Raw genomic sequence first — 12,142 nt, forward strand, 5'->3', positions numbered from 1 at the left:
ACCCTCTTTCCCCCCTACCATTGCCCCATCTCACCCAACTCCACCAGTCTTGCTAAAATATTTAATAGCATTTGGTATGTGGAGACATTTTCAAAAAAATTTTTAAATGAAGCATCTTCTTCACAAAGGGATTTCTACCAAAGACAGGGACTGCTTCAACCCCAGCTCAAGACAGTACAAATCTTTCCATAAGAAAACCCATATTAAGCATTGCTCAAATGGAAGGAGAGAGAGAGTAGTTATTAAAATCAAGGAACACAATATTTTCTTAATGCTTTTCATCTTTCTGAAAATAGAGTTTTAGTCTGGGTCTGAATGGCTTTGGGAAATTTGCCTGCAGATTTATGGCCCAATTCCTTGCTGGTGTAAATGGGGGAAACTCTATAGCTATAATACAATTAAAACTATAGTCTAGCAATGGCTTAGATGTTATTTCACAGATTCTGTTGTTCTCCGAGACATAGAACTTGGCTTGAGGTTTTGGGGTAGTCCATCCTTATGCTTAGGATTGCTAGTGGGATAGCGGCTTTCAGAAAAAGGTGTTTGAAGTGTGCTGAATATATAAGGCAGTAACTGGATATGGTTGTGACGGGTTGGATCACAGAAACCCCCTTGGGAGCTGCCACCTGATGTACCAAGACTACCCCTGCTCCTGCTTTCCCTGCCAGCTCAGGACTCTAGCACCCTGTCTTGCTGGGCCAGACCCTCCCGTCTGCTCCAACACAGACCCAGGGTCTGAATTACTTGCCCCAAAGCTGCAGGTTTACCTGAAAGCAGCTAACAGAAGTGTTCCTGTCTTTAATACTCAGATGCCCAACTCCCAATCGGGTCTAAACCCAAATAAATCCATTTTACCCTGTATAAAGCTTATACAGGGTAAACTCATAAATTGTTCACCCTCTATTACACTGATAGAGAGATATGCACAGTTGTTTGCTCCCCCAGGTATTAATACATTCTCTGAGTTAATTAATAAGTAAAAAGTGATTTTATTAAATACAGAAAGTAGGATTTAAGTGGTTCCAAGTAGTAACAGACAGAACAAAGTAAGTCACCAAGCAAAATAAAATAAAATGCGCAAATCTATGTCTAATCAAACTGAATACAGATAAGATCCTCACCAGTTCCAGAATGCTCCCTTTTACAGACTAATCTCCTTTTAGCCTGGGTCCAGCAATCACTCACACCCCCTGTAGTTAATGCCCCCCTCATTAATCACTGAGACTGGGAGACAACAGAGATGGTGCAAGGGAGGATAGCTTTTCCTCACCTCCCTTGCTGGCTTATGATGAAAATGGCTCAAGTAGGCTGTGACCCTTGCCTCTAGAGAGAAGGGCTATGTAGTGAGCGTCTGAGGCTAGCAAAATCTGCCAGGAAACGCGGGACCCACGGAGACAAGGACAGAGCTTTGTCACAATAGGTATAAGCATGCTGGCCTAGAAATCCAAACCCAATATTCCAACTCAAAACAACTTCCCCCTATACTTTTTTTTCTGCTAATCTATGCATAAGCTGAATTCATTTAGTGGGTAGAAGGCTAAAATTCTTCCCACTGGTGCATAAAGAACGGAATAGAGGTGAGCAAAATGTTTTCAACTAATTGTTTTTTGGGAGTCAAAAGTATTTGCTGACTTCAGGCTGAATTTGGTAAATAGTTTTGTTTGGAAATAAAATTTCTAAACAGAGGAAACATTTTGTTTCAATCATTCTGAATCATTTCATTTTGATTGTTTCAGTTTGAAATATTTTGTTAAATATTTAAGGATTTAAGTGGTTCCAAGTAGTAACAGACAGAACAAAGTAAGTCACCAAGCAAAATAAAATAAAATGCGCAAATCTATGTCTAATCAAACTGAATACAGATAAGATCCTCACCAGTTCCAGAATGCTCCCTTTTACAGACTAATCTCCTTTTAGCCTGGGTCCAGCAATCACTCACACCCCCTGTAGTTACTGTCCTTTGTTCCAGTTTCTTTCAAGTATCCTGGGGCGTGGAGAGGCTCCCTCTTTAGCCACCTGAAGACAAAATGGAGGGGTCTCCCAGGGGTTTAAATAGTCTTTCTCTTGTGGGTGGAGACCCCCCTCCTCACTCCTATGCAAAGTCCAGCTCCCTGATGGAGTTTAGAAGTCACCTGGGGAAGTCACATGTCCATGCATGACTCACAATTTTTACAGGTAGCATCCACTGTTTACATGCTACCTTTAACGTCTACTTCTTATGTGGATTGGAGCATTCCAAGATCCATTGTCCTTTAAGTGTTTCTTGATTAGATACTTAATTTCAACATTTCTTTCTCCAGGAACTGACCAAATGCTCTACTAAAATTATTTAGAAATCAAGCCAGTACACAGCCAACATTCATAACATTCATAACGTCGAATACAAAAATAATACATGCATGCAAATAGGATTAATACATTCCGTAGATTATAACCTTTACAGAGATATGTTACATGGCATATGTAGCATAAAACACATTCTAAGCATATTTCCATAAAGCCTTATGGGAGATACCGTCACAATGGTAACAATTGCAATAATAGAGTGAACAGAGAAACTGAAATACCCTTCACCCTCGGCTTTCCATGCAGTATGCAGGGAAAAGCTGATTGGTAGGGGAGGGTAAGGACACTGATGCTCCCGTGGCCCATGTGGTACTTATTATATGGATAAAGAGAAGACTTTAATCTCCATGGCTGTAAATTCAGCATCTTTCCTAAGCACAAACATTCAACAGAAAATTTGTTAACAAGAATAAAATTCCAGGCATGCTGACCTGATGTCAAGGTAAGGCAGTTGTTCAAATACTGGAGCCAAGAACACCACCGAGTGCAAAGAGATGATACAGAGGGTCAGAGAAAAATTATAAAAATGGCCAGAGTATAGCGAAATAGCAATCAACTTGAATAGATGCCTATTGTTTCCCTAGGGAAAAATAATCTCAAACACATATATTCAGTGGGAGTATATAGGAAGCAGCAATGCTGAAAGGGATGAAAGTGGACAGCAAACTACATTTCAGTTTTTAATACTATATGGCTGCTGTGAAATGGTCAATACAAGTTTAGGGTGCAAAGAGAAAATCCTAATGAAACAAAGAGGTGATATTTCCCCTCTATGTGGCTCTACTTGCCTGTGCCTGAAATATTGTGTTCAGTTCTTAGAACTTCATTGCTAGAAAGATATTGACAAACTAGGTGCGGTTCAGATAAGATCAACAAAGATTATCAGCAGGGTGGAGGGATTTATAAAGAAGATTAATAGAGTGAGCCAGATTATGCTCTTGGTTACACCAGTTTAAGTCAGGACTGACTTTGCCAAAATCTATGGAATTTCTCTGGATTTTCAAGGGTGTAACTCAGCGAAGAATTTCGCCCAATATGTATAGATTGGCTAAACAGCAGCTAAGTAGGGACAAGAAAGCAGCTGACCCCTATTTGACAGAAAGCAGAAGAATATATCAAAGGACTTATGAGGAAAGGCTGAGGGAACTGTGATTATTTAGTCTGCAGAAGAGAAGAATGAGGGGGGATTTGATAGCTGCTTTCAACTACCTGAAAGGGAGCTCCAAAGAGGATGGATCCAGACTGTTCTCAGTGGTACCAGATGACAGAACAAGGAGTAATGGTTTCAAGTTGCAGTGGGGGAGGTTTAGGTTGGATATTAGGACAAACTTTTTCACTAGGAGGGTGGTGAAGCACTGGAATGGGTTACCTAGGGAGGTGGTGGAATCTCCTTCCTTAGAGATTTTTAAGGCCCAGTTTAACAAAGCCCTAGCTGGGATGATTTAGTTGGGGATTGGTCCTGCTTTGAGCAGGGGGTTGGACTAGATGACGTCCTAGGTCCCTTCCAAATCTGATATGCTATGATTCTATATCAAAGAGGGAGAGGTATTCTTTCTTTTAATGCCTGGGTGTACAAGACTATAGGTGTGTCTCTGAAAAAGGGAGAGTTTAAACTGAATGGGAAAAAATCTTGACAGAGAAGTGTATTAAGTTGTGTAACATACAGTGAAACCTCATCATCTGCGGACACTTAAATCTAGATAGAACAAAGCACCAGAAGATGTATTGCAGGGTAGCATCCTGAACCGGCAGTGTGATGGACTGGATGAGCTAGTCGGATTGTTTCCATAAATGATTTTATGAGCAGGAAATAAATACAGCTATTTCTCTAGGGATTGTGACCTCACCAGTTTCTTAGAAGCTAAACAGATTCAGGCCTGGTAAGAATTTGGATGGGAGATTTCTGAAGAAACACCTAATGTAGTTGTGAGCTGTGTGGCTTGGATGGTTCAATTCCAACCTATCGAGTGCCTCTGACTTTCAGAACAGAAGCCAAAGGTGCAAGTCAACACCATAAGTAATAAAATATACAGTACTCTGCCCTGGGACCAAAATGTTAGACATATATAAAATAACTAGTTTATAGATATACTAGAGAAAGGGCAAGGCAGTGAATAATCAAGCCTGATGTATTTTGTTCAGTTCAGCAAAGCTAACAAACTGACATGTGCCCTTTAGCTCTGGGCAGTCATTTTTAAAATACTGAACTATGAACTCTATTATTCCTGCAGCCAGAAACTCATCATTAATGAAAAGCTAGCTATTGCTTCAGGTCTATTGGCTAGGGTGCTAACTTGGGAGTCCGTTGACCTGTGTCTACTGCCAGCTCAGCCACTGGCCTACTTTGTGAATTTTGGCAAGTTACTTCTTCTCTCCAAGCCTCTGTTTTATCATCCATCCTTTGTTTGTCTTGTCTATTTACATTGGAAGCTCTTCAGGGCAGGAACTGAACTGTCTCTTCCTTTGTTCATACAGCACCTAGCAATACAGGGACTTGATTTTGGTTGGGGCCTACAGGCACTAACATAATATAAATAATAAATATTAATACTATTTAGAAAATGTAGTTCTTCCTTTATTTTTAAACAATATACAACATTTTATTCAAAGACAAGCTTTCTTTTATCAGAGGGGTAGCCGTGTTAGTCTGGATCTGTAAAAAGCAACAGAGAGTCCTGTGGCACCTTTAAGACTAACAGACGTATTGGAGCATAAGCTTTCGTGGGTGAATGCCCACTTTTATTCACAGACAAAAACAAACTTTGTTAACTTGAAGTTAGGGTTGCAAAGTGGAACAGAACTCACCCAAATTGCAGTATAACAACACTTCAGTTTAAAATTTCCAAGATTTTTTTAAAATAGGAGCCTAAAGTTAGGTTCTTAAGTCCATATTTATGCACTGAAAATTAGGCCTGATATTCAAAATTGCTGAGTACCTAGATGCTCTTCCCTTGACTCTAATGAGAAATGCTTGGTGTTGAGGGGGACAGTTTGGGATATGGCTATATCAAATTGTGAAGTCTGTTTTGGGCCGGTGTTGAAATATTGGCACTATAGCAACATTGGTTCAAACTTGCCTGTTATGCTGTATTTCAAACAGCTACCCTTACAGCGGCATAAAACTGTTGTGAGATCAGACTCAAGCATTATAAACATTTATGTGTCATCTTTAACTATTGATATTGCGACTGCTATAGCTATAATAGAATCAAACTTTAGTTAAGAAACAGTCTTTACACTATTTCACAGACTCTCACTGCTTTTTCACACAACCCCAGAAACCCAGCACCCCTGGGGGGACAAATCCTACTTGCCTTATTCAGATGAGTAGTACCGCTGACTTCAGGGCATGAGTGAGGTAAGTAAGAACTGGATCTCCAGCAATTATCACTTAGTTAGATCATTAATTTTATCCATTAGTTGTTTTTGTAAAACCACTGGGTGTCAGACTACACTTGTACTGACAATTGCTGTGCCCTGCAATTTCAACCCAGCTGTTTGAGTCCAATATATAGACCCTGGCATGAGATTTTGGGTTATACTGCAAGTGAAGGTGTGGTTGTAGCACACGTAGGCACCTCCATGCTAGCTTTAATTTAGCTAGCCCAGGTAATGGTAACAGTGTAAATGTGACTGCACAGGCTTTGGCATGGGCTAACAACCAGAGCACATATCCAGGATTCCCACTGGGTTTGTAGGCTGGTTGCTAACCTGTGCTGAAGCCTGTGACATCACATCTACACCGCTGTTTCCAGCACTAGCTAGATTAAAGCTACCATGACTATGCCTACCTGTGCTACAATCACACCTTCACTTGCAGTGTAGACATCCATAAGAGAGGACAGCAAATTGCACCTCACTATGTATTGCAAAATGGCTCATGCAAAAAGCCAATGCAATTTTAGACTGCATAGGGAAAAGTCTTACTTCATGAAGTAAATTCCTCTCCAAAGGAAGGCATTCTGGCCTTGCACCAAAGATGTTGCTGATATATGTAAAAGAATATATGCAGCATAAGAAAACTGTAGTATAACTACAATATACTGAGCAAGGTTTTGTGTTTTCAAATGGATACCTAAAATTAGGCTCCTGAATCCATATTATAGCTATGTAAATCAATGGCCTGATTGCTCAGTGGTTTGAGCATTGGCATGCTAAACCCAGGGTTGTGAGTTCAATCCTTGAGGGTGGCCACGTAGGGATCTGGGGCAAAATCATTACTTGGTTCTGCTAGTGAGGGCAAGGGGCTAGACTTGATGACCTTTCAGGGTCCCTTCCAGCTCTATGAGATAGGTATATCTCCATATACTTTATTTCCCTTGACTCAGGTGGGAACTGCTGAATGCAAAGTGCAGTGCGTGTTTCCCTGGGATACTTATAGTTCCAGATATCAAGAAAGCTCAGTACGCAAGGCCGCAGCCCCTTTCAATCTCAAAAACTCCAAGTTAATCAGTAACATTTACCTTCATGCCCAAGGGAGTGTCATTCACCATTAAATTACAACATATATCACTACCACAATAATTTTGCTAAAAGACAGCTTGTGTTTCAGTCTCTCTGAATAGAGAGTTTCACAAACATGGATAAGAGCAGGAAGACAGTAGTTGAATATCTGGATAAGATATTGGCTGATAGTGAAAAGGCAGCCCCTGAAGACCTGCTATTTTCCTATAAGGGAATTTTGTACCCTGCTACTCTATGCAGCCCTGAAACTTTCCAAGTTCTTGATTCTTTTGAAGCCAGGAGTGACGATGTGATCCTAGTGGCATACCCCAAAAATGGTAACTATTGCTAGCTTGTTACAAAAATGAAATGTGAAATGTTATACAGTAGTTATGAATGATTAGGCAGTATTTAGTGCAATGATCATACATGACTGACACTGTATTAGGGATTGTTCAGATGAATGAGGTGAGAAGAATAATTTTGTCCATTAATGACCATCAATTACTTTCTTCTCCCTTTGAGTATTTACATTTTAAGTAACTGTATGTTCAGCGTTTATCAGTTTAGAGAAAATGTTCCTGTGTCTCATTGTAGATCTGATTCAATGCAGACGACAAACCTTTACTAATATTTTGCATTGTGATGATGAATGAGCTGAGAAGAAGACAGCTTGACTGAGTTTGAAGAGCTGGTGGTTCGAAAAACAATTCCTTCACTTATTAATTCAGCAAGTCTCATATGGAAAAATTGGATCAAATTCTGCTGTCAGTTGCACTGCTGTAAATCTGCAAACACTCAATTGAAGCCAATAGAATGATTCCAAATTTACACAACTGAAATGTGAGAAAAAACACAATGTGACTCACGGATATGAGCGTATCCAGATTTCACATAACTGTGATCACAAGTGTTTCTGTCCATTTCCCCCAAATTGATTTCTTCTTTTTAGAAGTCATTATTGTATATTTTGCTTTTGGTCCAACTAGTACTAATGGCTTACCCTGGATTGGCAAGTAGGAGCCTAGTCAGTGACAATGGTGGTGCCTGCATTTATCTGTGACATGAATTCACCCAGAGAACATGGTTTTTAATTTAGTGATTTATAACTGAATTGTTAGTCGCAAAGAAGTATGTTCCTGTTTGTTGACAGATTATTTGGCCCAATCATATGACACTTCTGTTCACTCATAGCTTGTGTCATAAACAACAGAAAAATATCCCTGTATCAAAGTAAGATTTCAGTTTAGTTAGCTACTATCCTTGAATGTTAATGTTTTTCTTGCACAGTAATTGATACCATACACAGGTATTTGCAACTAAATACATTTAACACTTGTTGTGACAATTTTCACTTCCGTAGTCTTTAAACCAGTTTCTGTCTTGTTTCAGTACTAACTGGCTTGATCAAGTCTTAAATGACTTGGAAATTACAGCTGCAAAATATACAGAGGAGGAAATTAAAAAGAGAATTAATATTACAAATGAATTATCTGTATTTCCACGTCTAGAATTTGGGGATCCAGAGAAATTTAAGGTCAGCATGGGATGATATTAGAAATGTTAATATGAACTGTAAGAATTGATAAACTGTAATGGTTGAATTTTACAGGCTATGGAGGACTCTTACCTCCCCCAAGGTGTGATCAGGTCAGCACAATCAGGGTGCAGTGCATTTGCTTAGCCAGTCCATGACTATAAACCATGGAGGTTCAGACAAGGGGTGGAGAATTCATGAAAACGACCTCCACACCACTGGGTTTCCTTAGATTCTGATCTGTCGTTCTCTCCTTTGCACTACTACTGTCTCCATAGAGCTGACTATATGGAGAGGAGGGATTTGAGAGCCTCCACCAGAAAACAGGCAATTAGCAATGGGACTGGGGGTTGAGGGAGGATTCTATTACTCCTCTCCATTTCATTTTCCAGGGAGTCTCCCATTCTGATTGCTAACAGCTTCTTTTGTAATGTTCAGTCAGCGCCAGGGTTTATTTTCTGCCCCATGGTTTCCCAGGATTTCACGCAGGTGGAGGGACCCCCTCCCCTTATTTCAGAGTTATTAACGGAGGCAATGGGAGAGCACTGAGACTCTGCCTTCGGAGAAAAGGATAGTAGGGAATAGTTCTGTGGCTGCTGCTCTTGAGGCTCTTCCCCTTTCAATCTCTGCACTGCTCCGCAGATCTAGGTGGGCCATAGAGCGTGGAAGGGATTCATGCTCACAGAGAGGCAAGATCAAGATTTGGTATTGCATTCATCTGTTGCAGGAAAAGGACATTAGATAACACTGAATGCTGTTAGGGCCAGTGTTCCCTCTAATTTTTTCCATCCATGTGTAGAATGAATTTTGTTATGTGCATCATATCAAGGCAATGTGTGGATGTGCACCACCAGTAGAAACAAAAAGCCTAGATATAATATATATACCTTTAAAGTGTTACCATAGGGATAATTATTCCAGCCAGGACAGTTAAGGCATTTTAGAACTCACGACTCTTAAGCGTAAGAGAGAAATACAAATTATGAAATGCATAGACCAGTCAAAAATTCAAATAACATACTTCTTTTAAAGTGCTCAAGAACTAACAACAACAATACAAGTATGTGTTGAGAGGTGAGTGTGAAAGCCAAAGTGTGTGTGTGTGAGACAGAGACATACACAGTGTGGGTGTGTGAGACAGACACCAGCAACCACCAGCAAGTTCTCGCCATCCCACTTCTGAGTTCTGTCGTGCCCCTGTTGCTCTGTGGATATGGAGTACTGGGGTGGGAAGGGGAGGTGGATACCCTGACATCAGTGCCCCCCCCTCCCACACACACACTCTGCACAGCAAGCAGGAGGCTCTGGGAGCAGCTGGCCAGGGGCTCCAAGACAGAGGGCAGAAGCAGTGCGGCAGTGGGGGGAGGGGCACCTGAAGTGTGTGGCACTTGGTAGACTGCTGAGTGGCCGTGCAGTTTAGAGGGAACTTAGGTTAGGTCCATAGTATTGTAGCAAATTACTCCAAAAACAAGAGCAGACTGAGGCGGCAAACACAGCAGGGTGCTAACCCTAGGCCCATGCACAGCTCTCCCACAAAAGACAGCAGTAGTAATCTGCCCAAGAGTGAGGGCAGGGAGGGGTGTGAAGGGAACACTGATACTTTCGGGGACACATATGGTAAAACTGAGGGACCATATCTAGGGTTACCATATTTAAACATTAAAAAAAGAGGACACTCCACGGGGCCCTGGCCCCGCCCCTTCCCTGCCCCGGCCCTTCCCCGCCCCAACTCCGCCCCTTCCCCGCCCCAACTCCGCCCCTTCCCCGCCCCAACTCCGCCCCTTCTCCAAAGTCCCCGCCCCAACTCCGCCCCCTCCCCTGAGCGCCCCGCATTCCCCCTCCTCCCTCCCAGCCACGCGAAACAGCTGCCCGAGCACTACCGGGTTCACGGTTTGCTGGGCAGCCCCCAGACCTCCAGACCCTGCGCCCCTGGCCGGGCACTTCCCCTCCCGGGCTCCGGCTGCGCTGGGAAAGCGCCCGGCCGGAAGAGCAGGGTCTGGAGGTCTGGGGGCTGCCCGGCAAACCGTGAAGCCGGTAGCGGTCGGGCAGCTCGGCTCTTCAGCTACACAAAGCTGAGGTGTCTGGGGGGAGCAGCAGCAGCAGCAGCCGCCGCCGCTGCTGCGGGGGAATCCGCCTGCAGCTCGCACCTGCCGGAGCCGCTCTAAGGTAAGCAGGGGACTGGGGCAGGGATGCCGGCAAAACAAAGCTGGGAATATTTTCCCGGACATGTTCGGCTTTTTGGCAATTCCCCCCAGACGGGGATTTGAGGACCAAAAAGCCGGACATGTCCGGGAAAATCTGGACATATGGTAACCCTACCATATTAACTATCTGGTTGGACCTGCCCCTGGAATTCCTTCCTAGATCCGTGTACCTACTGCTGGCAGCATGACTGGTCCATAAATCTGGTGGGAAGCCAAAATTCAAGAGATAAATGATTAATCCTAGATGAACAACCTCTAACACCAGTACAAAGCTCACGGAACCTGCAGCTGCTGAACAGCTGATTGATATGCCATATATGCTCCCTGTAGACAGCACTTGTGTGTGCTTTTATTTTATCATTTTTGTAAGTACGTGATTTTATTGCCTGAGACTTCAGAGGGCCCTCTGTTTAGCCAAAAAGCTCACATAACACAAGCAATGCAAACATCTTCACCCTGTCCTGTCAATGCATCTCAAAGCCTGACCTAGAAGACTCTGCTGTAGTGCGGGGACATCATCCTGTCTCCAGGTCCATTAGATGCTCATTCAGATAAATCTGAATTGTTTTGAAAAAATCCACTTCTTTCCCCCTTCAGCTTTCCCCGTTTCCCATATTCCATCCTTCTCCACATTTCCTTCTCTCATCCATCCAAAACACTCCCAACATCAGCTCACTAGTCTTCAAGTAATGCTCCTCCTCCCACATTGTCTCTCCTTGATCGCAAAGGGCTAGCATGGGAAATCTGTGACGGAGCCAGAAAGGGAAGAACCCAGGACTCCTGATTCACAGTATCATGTGTTAGCCACCCCTTGGATTTCATTTTATCAAACTGGAAAAAAAAAAGGGTTTGGTTCAAGATTTAGGTTGGCTTTTATTCTGTTTGAACTGGATTTCCCATCTCTAAGGACAATTAGACAGAGCTATGATGCTGATTTTTGTGACATGGTGAACTGCCTTTTTGGAACTGTAGAAAGATATTCATTAGTCACACATAATAATACCATGCCCTATATAGCTTTTTTTAATCAGCAGATCTCAAAGCACTTTACAAAGGAGGTAAGTATCATTATCCCCATTTTACAGAAGGTGAAACTAAGGCACAGAATGGAGAAATGACTTGTGTAAAAACACTCAGGTCTCCTGAGTACCAGTCTAGTGCTCTATCCATCTGCTTGGCCACAAAGCCACCCCTGAGATGTCAGTAAATGCACCCTTACTGGGAGTCACTAGAGGGTGCTATTGCAGAGAGGTTTGCTAGTTCTGTTTATCTGAACGTGTAAGAGTTAGGTTTTGGAGAACAGGAGAAGTGCTTATTGTCAGCCGTTAGATAATGAGTGTATCACTGGTTCTGCCTAAACTCAGCTGGACATCTCAAAAGAACAGGCCCCCTATTTCTAGTCAGGCAGGAAATACTGTTAGAACAGCGTCTTGCACAGTATACATGGGACCACATTCACTAGAGGGCATTAGAGGAACATTAGTAATTGGAAGCCTGGTAGTTAAAGTTTGAAAGAAATGAGAGATTCAAGAAGAACATGGAAAAATTAATGCTAATTTGTCTTAGATTCTGCTGTATATTAATGGTAGTGAAATAGTCACCCTCTGGATTG

The 12,142-nt window shown here is 42.4% G+C and overlaps 1 protein-coding gene across 1 annotated transcript in view; it reads left to right on the top strand.

Annotated features, from left to right (window-relative positions):
* Positions 1 to 6,925: 6,925 nt before the first annotated feature.
* Positions 6,926 to 12,142, top strand: part of LOC135876159 (sulfotransferase 6B1-like) — a 32,199-nt gene continuing 26,982 nt past the window's right edge. The window contains exons 1-2 of the mRNA XM_065401365.1: positions 6,926 to 7,140; positions 8,182 to 8,326. Coding sequence (XP_065257437.1) covers positions 6,926 to 7,140; positions 8,182 to 8,326 — 360 coding nt within the window. The remainder of the gene's footprint in view (positions 7,141 to 8,181; positions 8,327 to 12,142) is intronic.

This window comes from Emys orbicularis, chromosome 3 (assembly GCF_028017835.1).
Source record: "Emys orbicularis isolate rEmyOrb1 chromosome 3, rEmyOrb1.hap1, whole genome shotgun sequence".
NCBI classification, from domain to species: domain Eukaryota; kingdom Metazoa; phylum Chordata; order Testudines; family Emydidae; genus Emys; species Emys orbicularis.